The sequence below is a fragment of the Drosophila melanogaster genome, chromosome 3L (genome assembly GCF_000001215.4).
Source record: "Drosophila melanogaster chromosome 3L".
NCBI classification, from domain to species: Eukaryota; Metazoa; Arthropoda; class Insecta; order Diptera; family Drosophilidae; genus Drosophila; species Drosophila melanogaster.
The window spans coordinates 1,139,545-1,157,691 of record NT_037436.4 but is presented as its reverse complement, the minus strand read 5'-3'; the positions used below and the strand labels follow the sequence as shown (position 1 = coordinate 1,157,691).

The 18,147-nt window shown below is 42.5% G+C and overlaps 1 protein-coding gene across 2 annotated transcripts in view, besides 1 other annotated feature; it reads left to right on the top strand.

The window, feature by feature from the left end:
* Positions 1–3,507: part of a mobile genetic element that runs on past the window's edge.
* The window catches only part of bab2 (bric a brac 2), a 36,848-nt gene extending 19,585 nt beyond the window's left edge, over positions 1–17,263 (top strand). The window contains exons 3-5 of one of the 2 annotated variants that reach the window (NM_001274313.1): positions 13,763–13,841; positions 13,915–14,342; positions 14,771–17,263. In NM_001274313.1, the coding sequence (NP_001261242.1) occupies positions 13,763–13,841; positions 13,915–14,342; positions 14,771–15,724 (1,461 nt within the window). In that variant the 3' untranslated portion in view covers positions 15,725–17,263. Of the gene's footprint in view, positions 1–13,762; positions 13,842–13,911; positions 14,343–14,770 lie in introns of both variants that reach the window. The other variant, NM_079155.3, reaches the window with a different exon arrangement.
* The last annotated feature ends 884 nt before the right edge of the window (positions 17,264–18,147 follow it).

Sequence of the window (18,147 nt, the reverse complement as noted above, 5' to 3'; positions counted from 1 at the left end):
GAGCTATCGCTTGTTTCTTTGAATCTCCTAAGGTGACATCCTCCTTGAATGGAATTGACACAATGTATCGCCCATCTGAATCTTTTTTTTGTCGTTTTGATAAATTTATTTTCACAGATTTCAGACTCGATATCATCTTTTTCTTCTTCTTCCACTTCCCAGTAGCGATCTAACTCTTTTATTTCTATTGTTGTGGCTACAATGGTTTCTTTTCCTTTGGATTTTTTACATCCAGAAACTATCCACCCGAAATCAGTTTTTTGCCCAAGGAGACCGTCTATTTTTATAACTCCATTTTGCAGAATGTGAGTATATACGTCTGCTCCAATGATTAAATCAATGCGACCCGGTTTATTAAAATCGGGGTCGGCTAATTTAAAGTTCTTCCATTTTTTCTGATCAACATTAATCGTGTTGACTGGAAGTGCCTTCATAAGTTTTGGGAGAATAATTGCTTCAATTTCTAAATTTTTCGGAGAATTTCTTATCGAAATAACCGCTTTGTGCTTGGAGATGCACGTTCCTGTGGAAGATACTCCACTTATTTCAGTATGAGACCGAAATTTTTTCAATTTTAGAATCTGTGCAGACTCTTCTGAAATAATTGTGCTTTGAGAGCCACTATCAATCAATGCTCTTAATTGTTCAAAGCCTCCATACCTCGACTTTACTTGAATCAAGGCCGTGGCCAACAAGGCTTGACCTGTTGTTCTACACGTATTCACTTTTTCTGGATTATGACCTGCAAAGTGAAGTAACGTGTGGTGAGGTTTACGACAAGTCGAACAAAGCTGCTCGCTTATACATTTTTTACCAAACGGATGCCTCAGACATCTTAGGCAAATCCCATTTTTTCTTACCCAGTCAGACCGTTCTGCTGGATTCATTATTTTAAATTTATGGCATTGAATTAAATAATGCCCTGGTAGTTTGCAATATGCACAATTGTCACTATAATTTTTATTCTTGTTATTATTAATCATTTTCTTTACAGGTTTTACTTCCTGTGAGAATGATGATATAGAATTGAGCCTTTGCTCTAAAAAGTCCATGACATCAGAAAGTGCCTGTATTTCTTTTGTCTTTTTAACATGGCTTTCATATAAATTGAGTGATTCTTTATTGAATTTCCGAAGAATTATGTGAGCGAAAATTGCATCCACATCTTCTGGTAATTGTGCCTTTAATTTTATAATATAAATTGACTCGTTAATCGTGTCAATAAATGTCTTTATTTGCTTATTGGATTCTAAATTTAAATTTGGCATATCCATAAGCCTATTCATATGATCTGAGAATATGTTTCTTTTATTCTCATATCGCTTGGTCAAAAACTCCCAAGTGGCTTCATAATTTTCTCCAGAGCCGAGCAGTAAATGAGTAACCACATTTCTGGCTTCTCCTTTTAATGCTGACTTTAGATAATTAAATTTGAGAGAAGGACTGAGATCCTCTCTCACATGTATGAGCTCTGTAAAGAGTTCATTAAAAAGATCCCATTCTTTGGAATCACCAAAGAAGGTGGGAATCTGTATTTTAGGCAGGGTTGGTAACTCCTCCGCCTTAACAACCGTCGACATTTCAGCTTTATTTATTGTGCCACTGAGTCGACTATTAATGGCTGTAAGAATATTTTGTTTGTCAAATTCAAGTTCGCTAATTTCTTCTTCGAATAGCGAACTCTCAAAATGACTATTCACCTGTTCAATCAGGTTATCTATTTTATGCCATAAAAATTCAATTTTATTTTTCCTTATTTTAAGGAAATCTGGACTACTGTCTATTAGTTTAGACGTATCTTCTAGATATACTCGAAATTGGCCAACATTATTACGAAATGCCTGCTCTACTTTTAAAGCGTTGTTTTGTGCTATACCCTCTTTTTCAGGGTGACCATGCATTTCAAGGTTTAATGTAGGGGGAGGGTTTGATTTAGGGACAGTGTTTGATTTAGGGAAAGTGTTTTCTACCGACTCGCCCTTAATTTTTTCATTTTTATTTTTAATTTTTTCTAACACCATCATTATTAAATCATACTGCTTCGCGTTAAAATATTCATGATCGACAACGCCGATCTTTAACAAATTGCTATGATTAGCAATGAAACATTTTTGAAGCTCATTTAATTTTAGAATTTCTACATCTGTTAATGTTGGTTTTACTTCCAACTTTCTAATTTCCAAAATAATTTCGGACTGCTTCTTAAGGAATTGAATAGTCTTTTCTGACATCATTTTGAAAATTTTTTGTAATTTCTTAATATATATAGTACGTGTATATGTATTTTATATGTATTTATATATATATGTGTGTTTGGATAAACAGAAAATTCTTGTTTTGACTTAGCTGATGTCGTTGTTGTTGCTGCTGCTGTTGCTGCTGTTGTTGCTGCTGTTGCTACTGCTGTTGCTGCTTCTGCTGCTGCTGTTAGAGGCTCCTTTGAATTTGACTTCCTTCTCTTCTTTAAGGCTCCGTCGATGTTTAAAGATGATTTTTTTTTTTTTTTTTTTTTTTGGCACGTTTTATTATTTTTGTAGTCCAGTCAGATTTTTTGTTTTTTAGCCATTTATTTCGGCATTTATGCTCTTTTGGCATATACACTGCACTCTATTTATGAGCTGATTTAATGCTATTAGAGCATTTATAAGGCACTGTTTTCAGGCACTTTTTATTTAATTTATGCTCTTATGGCATATACACTGCACTCTATTTATGAGCTGATTTAATGCTATTAGAGCATTTATAAGGCACTTTTGTTATGCACTTTTTAATTTCACAATTGCTGATGTATGGCCTCAAGCACGCCTTACCACAATTTATAATGGTACACAAAGCAACCTTTAGCTATAGACTATAAGGTGCTTGTTTTAAAACATAAAAGATTCTTTTGTATCTTTTTGCTTTTTATATTTATACTCTGTTCCTTACCTTTGGTAGGGGGAAACAAGAGTCACTTATTTTTGCTACCTTTAGCTGCAAGATTAACTTAGCAATGCTTAAAGGAGCTGGCCTTTCTCTGAGTCCCTTACCTTTGGTAGGGGGAAACTGCAGAGTCGATTAAAGGCTCGATTGACCAAATGTAAAATCCCAAATAAGAAGACTTTACTCGTTGAGTTTTTGTAAGAAAACTGATTTTATTTGGAAATATCTTCGGTTTAAATAGGTGACATGAGAATCGCATCTTAAAGTAAATGGCCTACGCAGAGGCCTACGTAAATAGTCCCCGCCTTATCGAGGTCCCACGCTCGGGCACATCTGCCTATCTTGAGCGGCGAGGACCTTATCTGTGGTCTCCCACTAAGGGACTATTTTAGGAGGCGGGGAACGATCTCAAGTGACTGACTCATGTAGTGTGCACTTAAATTACATGTTTTTGAGCAATGCACCCATGTCGCCTTAGATAACAAAATCCTAAATATAATTTATCGCTCTCGATTCATTTACATAAGATATGAACGGAGCCCAAAATTGTAAGTCTTTAAATATATTCGTGTTCATGTGTGAACATTATTAATCAATGATCTGTTACACGTGCGATCTGATTTTGTATCTTCTTTTGTGCGAATCCCCGTTGTTGGCGTTGCTGTTGTTTTGCGCTTTTTAGCAGCTCGTTTTTTGTCGTTTTGTGTGTTTATTTGCATTAATTATTAATTTGCTCGTTTGGCAGTTTGCGCATGCGCAAATGTTATAAAAACGGAGGGGAAAAATAACAAAAAGAATCTCAGAAACGGCGTCGAAATGTTTGAATTTCATTTTAATACATTTCGCCCGTGGCCAGCGATCTTGGAGTTTTGTTTTGTTTCGTTTTGTTGTATTTTATTTTATTTTTTATCACTTTTATTAGTGACTATCGGGCGGCGTGTGGCGGCTGTCGAGTGAAAAATCAAATACAAAAATAGCTCTCGCAACTGATGGATTCGCTCTAGGAACTGCTTACTTGCGATTAAAGACCCTAAAAACTTGGCTCTTTTGGGCAGCTAATTATACAACTCTCCGGGGGCCAGCGACCTAATGAGCCCCAAAAACCGAAAACCAAACCAAAGCAAAACGAGCTCCTCGTCCAAGAAAACATCATCATTTAAAAGGCTAAATGAAAGCATTTCAATTGTCTGCACGAAAGTCGCTCGGTGGATAAAAATGTAGTTGAACAATAGTTGCAGACCTGAACCCCCGAATGGCTTAACCCTTGTGTGCCTCTTTCTCTCTTTTCGCTTTTGGGGGCCGCGTGACGCGACAATAATAAGAATAATAAACGCACACACACACAGCCCATGCATTCATCGTAATAATAAAATAATAAAAGTGTATACAAAAAATGTGTTTTGTACAAAATATCAAAGAACCTCCCCGCAGCCAACCATCCAACCATCCATCCATCCATCCATAAAATCCATCTTGGCCAGCTGGCTGGCTACATCATAAACTCATGGATGTACATATACACCGAACTCGTGGATGGCGCATTTATTAATCAAAACTATCTTGTTTGCTATTGCCATTGAGCGCGGCATATTTCTCGTCAATTTTAACTAATAAAATTTAATTTATTTAAATTCCGAACGCTCAAATAGACCCACATAAAATCAAATCATAAACATTGTCAGCTGCTGAGCCTACGAAAAGTAGGGAAACGAAACGAAGCGAATATCTCAATATCAATATATCTATAGCTAAAAAAGAAAAACACACAAATTCGAATAATTTATGCCCAATGGCCAAAAAAAGACATAATAAAATGGCAGCACAAAAGTTTCTTGTGAAACAAAGTGATAAACGCAGTGGATCGGAGTCTTGGACTAGAATTTACCCAGTAATCTGGCGGAATCGTGGCCTAATCCACCTGCCAACAGGTGGCCCAATATGCCCAACCTGAGGTCAAGGGGTAGTCGTAGAAGCAAATTACACAAATTTAAAAATAATAAAACTAAAACGTGTCTGCATAAATTAATTAATAAGTCAACTTCGAATGTGAATGTGGCAGTCAAAAGAAGACGAAGACAAAGATACACAGAGATACACAGATACAACGATAAATTTAAATATATTACTGCGAAGCTGTGAACTGCAGATAAGTCAGAGTTCCCATTCGTTTTATGCGGATGAGCTGAACGCGCAGAATTCCCTGTAGAAAGGTAATTGCCTCCGCCCCCGAGCACCAGCTAAGGGTTAAGCTGCTGGATCTGAAGCCCGAGTTTATAAGCAACTTTTTATGCATTATTCTTTTTATCGCTTTTACAGCCTTTCACGCTTTCATTGTCTGTCATTTGCGTGCCATAAAAACACACAACTTTATAAGGAAAATAAACGCAAGACATCGTGGCCATTGGGGGAATAGAGGGAAAACCGAAAATGTAGGGAAATCGGATTCGGGTAACTTCCTGGACCACGGATCCATTTGAATCCATTTCTATTCAGCAGCAACTAACCGCACGTAAATAAAGAAAATTTTAGTGGTTCGCGGCAGCAGCCGAAATTTCCGCTCGGCGGGGCGACTCATTAAAAGTAAATAAAAAATCAGATACTAAAAACAATCGAGAAGCGTTTTTGGGCGCTTGTTGAAAAAACGATGTTAAATAAATAAAAATATATAAATACACATCAAAACACAAATAAAACGGATATTCAAAGAGCAAACATCGAAGGCGCGACTGCTAAAATGCTCGACCACGCATTTCGACAATGGGGGTCGTGTAAATTTCTAAAGCCAACTATGCGGCCTGCCACGCCCCCAAACGGCAGGCGTACTTGGCAAATCGCTTGGTGCACTCAAAAAAAAATTATTTAAATATTTTTTCAAATTTATTATAATGCTTTAACTACGTGGCAAGAGGAATTTAAATGGATTTGATATCTGTGATAGCTGATTTGTCTTAGCACGAATGAAAATCTGTTTTTCTATCTAATCGCTATGCACTAATTTCTCTCGGTGCAATCGAAAGTCTTTACGGATTCGGATTGGCGTCCAGTTTGATTTATTTCTGCCAGCGAGGCCAAAAATAAATACCGCAAATAAATAAAAATCTAGTTTGGCAGTTATTTATTTTATTAATTTGCGCTGCGCGTGTTGCCTCCGAAAATGAAATGCTGCTTCTTTTGGCTGCTACTGCGGCTGCTGCTGCCAATGGAAATGATTCACTTATTAAAATACACTGGCGTTTAATATTTATTTCGAGCGTTTATGTAATGCCCGTTTTATTATTTCATTTTCGCAGCGCTGCCGCAGCGAGCAAATTCAATTCTCATTTCACAACAATGTGGCCGCTGCCTTTTTGTTTATAATTAAACGCAGAAAGCGTATTTCTTAATTATTTATTTTATTGTTGTTTATTTTTAAATGGGCTACAGACAATTTCCTGCACTTCAAGCGAAACAAATAAAAGTGACGCAGCTTTTTGCGATCCGAGCACTACTATGGCTTTCCATGGCCCCCCCTTTTCCACTCCCCCATTTCCACAATTTCCACCGAAAAGCAATTGAAAAGCAAATCCGAGAAATGCGAGTGGGCATTATTAGAGTTCAGAAATGATTATACATCAGCCGCCGCATATGTTTTCTTCGCTTCATGCGATGGAAAAGTATCGCTGCATATACCTCCATATATCCTGGATATCTGGCTAGATGCTTCTGGCATTTGTCGGCTGATCCAACAAAGGATGCACCAACTTAAGCCTGTGTGCTAAGCCGGAGTCAAAGCCCCCGCTTCTGGCGAGCGATTGGATTCTCCGGAGTGGAGAGCAGATCCGCTAATTGCCAGAGGTCCTAATGCAAATTTAATCCGTGTGTGTTGCGAATTATTTTCACCGTTCGCAGACTGCAATTGCAAATCAATTGCAACTGCAATCTCAGCTGCTCCTTGTTTGCTTGGCTGTGTGTATGTGTGTGTGGCTGTGTGTATTTACATATGTAATGGTCTCGTGTGCACACACACACACACACACACTTAGTCCTCGACTATAATAATTATCTTGAGCAGACAGCGCTCGATTAAATCAATATTAAGGCTGACTAATAAAGGTGTTGCCCACACACTCGCAGCAGCACGGATTTAGATACTGCATTGAATATGGAAACAATCGCCGCTGCGCCAATTGCAGATACATTTGCAGGTACGTTTCCAGCTCCAGATACAGATACAGGTGCAGATACAGATACAGATACGAACACAGATGCGGTTACAAATGCATTTGCAGTGGACGAGCGTTTGACAGGTCAACGGGAAAGAGCATTAGAAATAAGTTGGAATAATATAAATGTAGAGGAGTTAGCTGCACTGTCCAAAAAAATAAGTGGTATAAACTGGGCTTGATATAAATATCTGAGCATTCAATCTCAATCAAATTCGTAAATGATGCATCTCTTAAATGATTGAGACTTTATTTTCATATATTCAAGTAATTATTTTATGGATTAGCTTGTGTTTTAAGTGCACCAACCTGCAGTCCATTCAGTCTCATGAAAGATTTAGACCCTGCCTGGACTGACTTCTGTCCACTGGACCTTAATGAGGCCCCACTCCGATTGGTTTTATATCTCTGATTTGTATTAATTACACGTACCTCCCCGCAGCACCGCCCGCCCGTCCGTAGGCCCGACTCTTTGGGAGCCCCTTTTGGGGGATCGTAGAAAAAAACAATCAAATATGCATTTTAAAAGTTGCCCGACTTTGGACTCGCCCCGTTTTCAGCTGAGTTCAGTTTCGTTTTGAAGCGATCCGACTCGACTCTACTCCCCCATGGCCTGCAACTCAAACAGCAGCCAAAGCCCAGACCAAACCATATTTGTCTAACCTGGGCCCCACACACCCACACACACACACACACACACACACACACACAACACACACATGCAGGTTTGGCATGGAAGGGGTTTCGGGGGTCAACGGGCCTCTATTTGCCCAGGACCCCGGTGGCCGAGTGCATGCTGCGCTCTGTTTTTAGACAGTGGGCGGCGCAGCAGCTCCTCTCTATGCTATTCAAAAAATTTAATGGCATTTTAAATAAGAAATTACACAGGCCGTGCATATTTCATAAGACTTCGTATGCGCCGGCGATGTTCGACGCGGCTCAGAGTTCGGAAAGCAGGAAATGCCAAGGGGGGAGGTGCGGGTTAGAGATGGAGATGGAGGCCCTCTGCCCGACTCCCCAAAGTATCAAATGGAAAAACTGTGGCCCAAAAGCAAAGAAAAGCGTGCCACGGCTGCAAAATAGTTGCAGTTTTCCGCCTCAAAGCAAAAGAAGCAGACGGAAATGATCGACGAGGAAATACCACCTATAGAAGTAGGAAAATAATGGTGCAGGATACTCAATGCCTTTGTTATAAACTCAACACATCTATCTACCCTTTCCCTCAGTAACTAAATATATATAAACTACATATAAAACCAGCCCATCATACCCCGCATACCTCGCAAAATAATGGCGGAATGTTAGCTGTAATTCTAGCTTTATATGGCCGAACAGCGAGTTGCGAGGTTGCAAAAGTTGTGCTACCTTTTTGCATAGCTTTGCACTCATTTAATATTTATGTCTCTCTAAATATTAAATATTATTTCAAGGCTTTGCAGTGCGTTTCAGGTGCCCTTCCTCCACTTTGCCCCCACTTTACCACCTTACCCCTTTGGCAGCATTTCAGCTGCATTTGCAGTTGCAGTCGCCGCAGTTTTTGCCTCTGAGCCATTCGATTGAGAAACGAAAGCGTAGCATACATTCGAGCGCTTGACCGGAGTCGGATTTTCACTTCCTGGCTTTTCTTTTTATTTAAACTTGCGAGATTTGCGCGCCCATTAATAATTAACCAGCAGTAGCCTTTCTTCTCCGGCTTCTGATGATGGCAGAGGCGTGTTTTCCGCTTTTCCGCTCTAGTCTGGCAGCTTATACAAGTTTAATATTTAATGACTGTGTGCAGCCGTTTTAACACTTTGTAGACTTTCTCCTCGAAAACCCCCTCACACTATCACCACTCTGCTCCAGTGAAAGCGCGCTTTCAATCAGCTCAAAGGACACGCAAGGCTCCACGTCCAGTCCCAGGTCATTACAATACATTACTTCCATTACATCCAGCCAGCCAACAATGCGCAGGTTTCGTGGTGGAGGAGGAGAGATGTTCCGGCGGTGTAGCCTCATTATCCGCCGCTATGCTAAAAACAATAAATTACTATTTGCAAGAGGTTAATTTTTACTTGGCTGGCAGTTACCAGGTAGCAGAAATTACATGAGCAACGACTGCAGAACTCACAATTGCTCGACAACTGAACAACCATAACAATGTTGGCCAAAGCTCAAGTAAATACTACAAAAACCAGGGTCGAACTGACCAGAAATGCCAGCCAAACACACACACACACACACACACAGCCAGCAGGTCCTTAGAAATGACAGGATGTCTTGTAACAGTATTGGCAAAACCAAATGCACTTGCTAACAAATGTTTTTACTATCTAATTTAGATGTATAACCTAGAGTTAGGAATATATTCCGAAAATATGGTTAGCAATCGTGTCACGCCGTCATCTCTGCCAGAACTGACCCTTTGCAAAGTCCGAGTTCGCAGGACAGCCAACAAGCCGGGCAAGACAACTTTTTGGGCGGGGTCAGCAGGAACGGCGGAGGTCGCAGGGTGCCTCGGATCGCGGCATTTTCGAGTTCGAGGGTCCGAATGAAGTCGGCGGCCCATTTGAATGTTTTATAGCCATTTCTGCTGTCGGCTGTGGCTGATGTTGCTGTTTTGCTGTTGCTGTTGCTGTTGCTTTTGCTTTTGCTGTTTTGCTGCCAGTTGGCTGGTCGGCAACTTGACACACCTCAATGCACGTTGCACTCAACACTTGGCGTATAATTATTTATTACATTTAAATTATTGTTGCCATTGTTGTGCGGCGAGTTGTAGTTGTTACCGCTCTGTAGCTGCTGGGTGCTCGAGTGGCGAACAAAACTTCCAATTCCACGGGCAGCGGGCAGCGGGAGTTGCGAGCTTCATGCACTCGCACTTGCCTTTTATGATTGCTACAATTATTGTGGCCCTGCAATTCCTTGGACTTGCAATTGTTTATTGTTGTTTGGCCCTCTTGCATTTCATTATATTCCTATTCCTATTCCGATATGCATATACAACATACATATATGTATGCATGCAAAGAAACCAGATACCGTACCCAAGAAGTATCTATGTGCCGGCACACACACACACACACACAGTAGCTTTCCCCGCCTGAAACACACCGAAATGTGTTTTTCACATTATTCGCATGAATAATGCATTGGGCCAATATGCATATTTTATGTGAAATTCGTGCAATAAAATACTATTAAATATTTAGTTGCCGCCGCCGTCGACGTTTTTGCCTTTGTCTTGCGGCAGGCGAAAAGGAGCCAAGAAACCTGTGCCTGGGTGTCCTGTTTTTCGCGGTCATTAGAAATTCGGGGGGGATGGGGTAAAGGGATTTATAAAAATGCAAATCGATTCGCGGATACACCCCCCCCCCCCCCCCGATGAAAAGTGTCAGTCCGGAGGACCGATAATTGTAGTCTCCGCGGGCACCGCTCTCAAATGAATTATTCCAGGCGTCTTAGAAAATTAATGAATGGCATCGGACAAACTGCGGAACAGGAACAAGGTGCGGCTACACTGAGAAAAAGAAATGCCACTAGAATGGTAATGAGATATTAGAATGCACTACATGTGGGGAATCCTTAAGAGAACGCACCATTTCGGTGATAAATTCCATCAGGCGGAAGTAACAGTTGATGTTTCAAAAGACAACGTGGCCAAGGTTGCTGGGAAATGGGAAATGGGGAAAGAAATGTGGGTGGCATGCGTGCGACTGGCTGGGAAACACAAATAAGTGAATGAACGAGAGCCACTATGCCCAGAGCTGGCGGCCAAAAAGAGAGCGGCAATGCGGAAGTGCGAAAAAGCGAGAGCTAGAGAGAGAAAACTAGTTGGCAGTAGTAATAGTGAAGGCTAAAAGCGACCAGGCGCCCAGGAAAAGTAAAAGCTGCCCCACAAAACGGGCGAGGAAATCGCACAGTTCCTGCTAGTTGTGACGCACAAGGGTGGTGGTTTCGGTGGCGGGGGGCGGTGGGTTTGTCTCAGGGTTGGGGCTTCCGAGGGCTAAGAACTGGGGGAAGGTAGTGGGGGTCTTGTGGTAAGCAAGTTGCAGACAAGAGAAATAACAAACTTGAGACGCCACCACGGTGGAACACGAATCGAAAATGAATAATAAATAAAGTGTTATATAATATAAGAAATATACACGGCGAAAACGGCAGGAGGAGCACTACGGCAAGAGTTGTAAGGATGGCAATGGTGTGTGGGGGGGGAGGGGGGGTTAAGGATAAAGGACATGACCGGGAAATGGGGAAAGTGGTGTAGTTTTAGTGCTTTTCCAGCGAGCGGTGGCGGGGGCGGTTGCTGAGTTTATGTGCGCGCTTGAAAAATAAAATTAAAATTGCATTAGAATCCAAGGGGTATTACAGCCGCGGGAGGGGGGTTAGTTGGGGGGTTTGTTTGGGGGTCTGAGGGTTAACCCGCGATGTAGTGAAAACTTGAAGGCTGCTGAAAGGCGGGGGGGCGTGGAAGGGGATAGTCTATGCATTCGGATTGATGGCAATGCGAGTGTGAGGGCGTGTTATAAATTTATATTTTATTGCCAACAGACACACACACAAAGTTATCGCAAGCCATATACACATACATACTTGTACTATATGTATTATACATACATATATATATTGTAGAATGATATCCAAGAGTGGGTGCAAATAAAAAAGTATTGAAAGCGTTGGGGCACGAAAAATATATTTTCTTGGGGCAAAACAAAAATCAATAAATTTTTATAGAAATTTGTAGCAGCGGAAAAGTTAATTAAATAAATTATTATGTGAATGGGGCGTGCACACGATGAGTAATTGGCAAGAAGAAGAAGAGGAAGAAGAAGAACAAGCAGTGGAATAAGAAGAAGCAGCAGCAGCAGCAGCAGCGCCGCAAATTAAATTAAATGAGTTGAAAGAAAGTTGAATGCGCGCACACTTCAAATTTGTTTTTGTTGAGCCAGTGGCGTTGAAAGGGTGGTGGGGAAAGGGGGGGAGTGCCATTTGTTGTTGCCAGCCAAGGGGAATTGGAAATTTAATTAATTAAACATTTTCGAGCAGAGCTCGTAATATTTTATTATATGAGTTGCATGAATGGCTGACAGGGGGTTGATTAATCTCCATAGAAGGGAAACTTTACGATCTATACATTGAAAGAAAATATTAGATTACTGCGCAACAATATAATTAAGTTTTCTTTGCTAGGGGGATGGTTTTGCAAAGTGATGTGAGAGTCATGTATAAAGTCTGATAGACTAATAAATTCTTATTAGTTAGTAAAAAACAAAAAATACATGAGTAAAGCTGCGGAGTAGTAACACCCATAAACCGCTCACACTGCTCGCAAAAAGTCAGCGCACACCGCGAAAAAACTATATGGTGGCGTCATTAACAAAGTGTTTTACATAAAATAGCATTTTTAACGCCATTTTGCTTGCAACTCGGCCGCATTTGTTACACTTACGGCCACGGCGAACTGCCTGTAAAAATGTAAAAACGCTTCCGACTTTTCAATTTCAATTATTCATACGTTTTATGACCTTTTCCTTGGCTGGCGGATTGTGGAGTGTGTTTTTCCAGTTCGGCGTTCGGTTCGCTTCTTCGGCGCCTACTCCTCAAATATTTAAGACTTGCATTATATGTTCTCTTTATGCGCTGCATTTTTTTCCACCGCTTTGTTTTGTATTTCATCTTTTTTTCACCTATGTACTTATGCATGTGTATATATGTACATACATATATTTTTTTTCTGCGCTGCCCATGCTCGCTGCACATAATTTGTATTACGCCCCTGCATATAAAATGCATGGCTACGTGCGCAGAGGGGGCGTGGCCAGCCACTGGCCAACTGGCGAGCTAGCAAGCTGGCAAGCTGGCAAGCTGGCCAAAAGGAAGGCTTTATGGCCAGAGCCTCAGTTTCGGAGGCACGAAACGTGCATCAATTTAACTTTTCCTATGCCTCCGCGGAGTGAGAGCAGAAAAAAAAGCGAAATAAAATGGGGATTCTCTTCATTTGCGCTTTAGTTTTTGGCTTTTGGAGTTCAACTGAGTCCCAGCTCCCGGTTAACCCCTGAATGGCCAGCGCTGATTAGTGCGGCCGAAAGGGTTAAAGGCGGGCTCAATTAGGCGGCACAGAGGCTTCGCCTGAATTCCTAATAACAGCAATAAATAAATGGCTTTTTGTGCATTCCGCTAGGTGAAGCCGAGCCAAAGCCTTTTGGCCGTAAAAAGCCGCCAAGACAATGGGGTCGGGATGGCCCCACTTTGTATACTAATTTGCCTTCGATGGCCCAACTCCCCAACTCCTTTGCATACGAAAATGCCTCCGCCACATTTATGGCAATCATAAACTTTTACGGCCAGCCACAATTCGTGTGCAAATGTCACAGGGCCCAAAGTGAGCCGAAGTGGAAAAAACTAGCGATTCGGTCGACTCCAAAGATACACGGCACTGGCTATGCAAAGTTGGCTAATTATTTAAAAGTAGAAAGAAGGAAATGTAAAAGGTTATGGCTGTGGAATATATGTATATCTATTGCTTGCTTATTATGCAAGTTCCTGCACAGTGAACTGAAAATGTTTCAAAACTTTAGATAATTAACCTTACGTTAGGTATAAATAGGCCAGAAGAAAAACACCTGACTAACTCTGTACTATCTAATTCTCATTTCTTCCAGGCCAAGATGATCGAGAGTGGAGGCCACGGTGGATGGATGGGAGCGGCAGCTGCGGCAACTGGAGCAGCTTCTGTGGCGGGTAAGTTTCAGGTCTAAGCCGATGCCATTTCCAGCCGTTTCATTATGTCCGCGTGACGTGCTTCTTCCAGCAGATAGCTACCAGTACCAGCTACAGTCCATGTGGCAGAAGTGCTGGAACACCAATCAGCAGAACCTGGTGCAGCAGCTCAGATTCCGCGAGCGCGGCCCATTGAAGTCCTGGCGACCCGAGGCCATGGCCGAGGCCATTTTCAGTGTCCTGAAGGAGGGGCTCTCCCTGTCACAGGCTGCCCGCAAGTTCGACATACCCTATCCCACCTTCGTCCTGTACGCCAATCGGGTGCACAACATGCTGGGACCCTCGCTGGATGGCGGAGCTGATCCGCGGCCAAAGGCACGCGGTCGTCCCCAGAGGATCCTGCTGGGCATGTGGCCGGAGGAGCTCATCCGTAGCGTCATTAAGGCCGTGGTGTTCCGGGACTATCGCGAGATTAAGGAGGACATGAGCGCCCATCAGTACGCCAATGGACAGGGTCATGGTGTAAGTACATTTTATTGCACTACTTTAGGTTTTTAAATATGACTGATCGCATTGAAGAGATCAGCAGTCTACTTATTATAGTTGCAAATTTCCTTGGAAGACTTTTTATAAGACTATGAAATGCTATTGGAATTAACTTCATAATAATAAACATTTCTCAATGGCGAGAATTAATAGCTGTATTTCAGCCAGGTGGAATTTGCTTTGTGTAAACAAATGTGTTATTATATTATTTTAGAGGCGCCAAGGTCTGATTTCAGTGTATAAACTGCCAATCGATTTCTTATTATCAACAATTTATAGCTGATCCTATAGTAACCCACTATTTTGTTTATTTATGTATATTGTTTTCCAATTCCTATTCAAATAGCTTATATCCAATTCTAACCCACTATTTCGCCCTCTCCCCTTTTCTCTGATACTTGCAGACCTATATCGGAGGAGGAACCACCACGAATGGCTACCACAGTGCTGCCGCAGCCAAGCTGGCGGCTCAGAACGCTGCACTGGCTCCGCCGGACGCAGGAAGTCCGCTGAGCTCCATGACGGAAACCCTTCGCCGCCAGATCCTCTCGCAGCAGCAGCAACATCAGCAGCACCACCAGCAGCAGGCACACCATCAGCAACAGCCCTCGCACCACCAGCAACAGTCGCCCCACGCCCAGTCCATGAACATGTACAAGTCCCCGGCCTATCTGCAGCGATCCGAGATCGAAGATCAAGTATCCGCAGCGGCGGCCGTGGCAGCGGCGGCGGCCAAGCACCAGCAGCAGCAGGGTGAGCGAAGGGGTTCGGAGAACCTGCCCGACCTCAGTGCCCTGGGCCTGATGGGTCTGCCCGGCCTGAATGTGATGCCCTCACGGGGATCGGGTGGAGGAAGTGGTGGCGCAGCGCCGAATAGTGCCGCCTCCTATGCCCGCGAGTTATCCCGCGAAAGGGAACGCGATCGGGAGCGCGAAAGGGAGCGGGAGCTGTCCCGCCAGTATGGCAGCCAGTCGCGGGGATCGAGCTCCGGTTCCGGAAGCGCCAAGTCCCTGACCGCCAGCCAAAGACCAGGAGCCGCCTCGCCGTACTCCGCCGCCCACTATGCCAAACATCAGGCGAGTGCCTACAACAAGAGGTTTCTCGAGAGCCTGCCCGCCGGCATTGACTTGGAGGCCTTCGCCAACGGACTGCTCCAGAAGTCGGTGAACAAGAGTCCGCGCTTCGAGGACTTCTTCCCGGGACCCGGCCAGGACATGAGTGAACTGTTTGCCAATCCGGACGCGAGTGCAGCTGCCGCGGCGGCCGCCTACGCGCCTCCTGGCGCCATCCGCGAATCGCCTCTGATGAAGATCAAGCTGGAGCAGCAGCATGCCACCGAACTGCCGCACGAGGATTGAATCCTGGGCAGGGGCGTGGCATTGGGACACACGCTGGGGTGGGGCAATCATTAGGTAACCAAATAAATGCGAGGGGTGCTAAGTAATCTTGGATAAGAGTAAGTAGTTTTGATTTTAGGACTGGAAGGTCTAGCAATTTCAATTTTATAATGTGCAAGACATATATTTCTTAGAGCAGCAAGATACATAGCATTACACATACGGTTTTTTTTTTTATGATAAATCTTTTAAAATAGGAAAAGTGTGTAGGAAGCCGCACAGCTCATATAAAATGTGACTGATAACGTAAAACACACGTTATATCTTATCAAGAAATAGCAAAAACGTGGAATTAAATGAAACACAAATTCACACCAATGACATCAATATACCACGTCAATACCAAGCATATGCGATTTATTTTCCCCAAGAAATAGCCCGAAAAGTCCAATGATTACTTGCCCCAAAGATTCTTGGCCCCAATTGGATAACCACCCTGAGCCCAAAGGAAGAAAACAATAGAAGACCTACCAACAAACAAACATATTTGGACTGCTACTTGAACCCCAACGTTTTTAGTGTTTAGTGCTTAGTTGAAGTTGCTAACTGGTTTTTATGCCTAGGCTAGTTTTAGAGTGTATCATCGAGGAAGGTATAAAGTATTAACCTATTATTAAAGCACACCCCAAAACACAACAAACACACACCCACACACATACTTCGGAACTTTCCTGTAAGGATAGGATCTCGTACTTTGTCTTATTTATTTCGAGAAAATTCGTTGCGTTGATTGCCTTTTTTGCCACGCGAAAATAATAATAAATAGGCTTACGATTAACAATAAACAACGTAACCGTAAACATTAAAGTTACGATTAGAGACTTGTGCATTTCTTAAATGTAGCTTAACCCTAGAATAGCCCTCAAATACAAAACACTGAATGTTGTCAAATCCGGTAATCACCACTTTATACATACATATATATATATACGAGTACATACATATGTATGTACATATATACGCAATACTTTAGATACATAAACCCATACAGATAGACGTGCATACCGTACCACGCACGTACATAAACTTATATTAATGGTATTTCCAAATGTAACTGTAAATAATGTACAAATTTCCATAGCTTTAGGCTTCGACTTAATCTTAGACTTACCCCCAAAAAGCCCTTCGCCGCACTTCTTCTATGGTAATCGTATTGTAAATGAACGAATGGGCAAACAACGCAGGCAGCATCACATTAAATTTGTGCTAATTTTATGTAAACAACCACACAGACACAAAGTCACACAGATTACACAATACCATACCACCACATGGCACACACACTCGACTGTCAGATACGCATATGTGTGTATATGTGCATATGTATTGTCCGAACTGCGTGGGTGAAAACTATTATTATTATAACTATTATTACGATTATTATTATTACCTAACCCTAGAGATGCGCGAGGCATTCTTGAGTTTAGTTAAACCGTAAATTATACAACAATAAACAAAGAAAGAGAAAATAAAAACGAATCGAAAAGCTAAATGTCAACCAATCACTTTTGATGTTTTATTTATGGGAGAAATGAATGGATTGGAGTTATAGGGAAATATGCCTACACATCATATTTATTTCATATATGGTCGGTTAAGGAACAATGGCTCGAAAGACTTCGCCAGCACATTGAGGCATTTAAATCGACCTTACCCCATATCCATCTGGGAAACTCACTTCCTCGTCGGCCAACTGATGGCCCCAATTCCGAAGACATAATTCACTTAATGCCCCTCGAAGCAAGTGCAACTTGGGGCCGAACGAACGACTCCGCAACAATGCTGTCTTCATCCCCTTCACACACACACACACACACACATGCACACACACTGTGACCACTCTCACACCCAGGCGGCTTTCAAGGTCAAGTGGCAAGTGAAAGCGACGTCATGGCCGCCTATTGTTGTTGCTGCTTTTGTCGGTGAAAGAAAACAATTACTTTGGCACTTAACAGCTTAACACATCACTTTGCACTTGATGCAAAACTCGGTCTGCTCGCAGGACTCATGACTTTGGTCCTTGGTCCTCGCTTCCCGCTCCTTCACTCCGACGGAAACATGCCGAGCATCCCGGGCATCCTTAAAAGCGGACTGCAGATAAACAGGAGAGGACAAAGCCGGAGAAGGGCTCCCAAACTCTGTCCGCAGCGGGGACAAGCTACCACACTTTACAGTGGTAATGCTCAAGGTCATTCCGGAGCAGTTGCCGTTGCTGTTTCTGTTCCTGGCCACCCTTTTGGGCAGCAAGCAAAGCCGACACTGCGAAAAAATCGAGGAAGGTTTGAATAGGCGATTTAATTGATTTAATCCAAGCAGTCCTAGCAAATAGCTACTCTAGAATACATAATGCTAGAGTAGGAGCTATACCATCAAAAGTAATACCG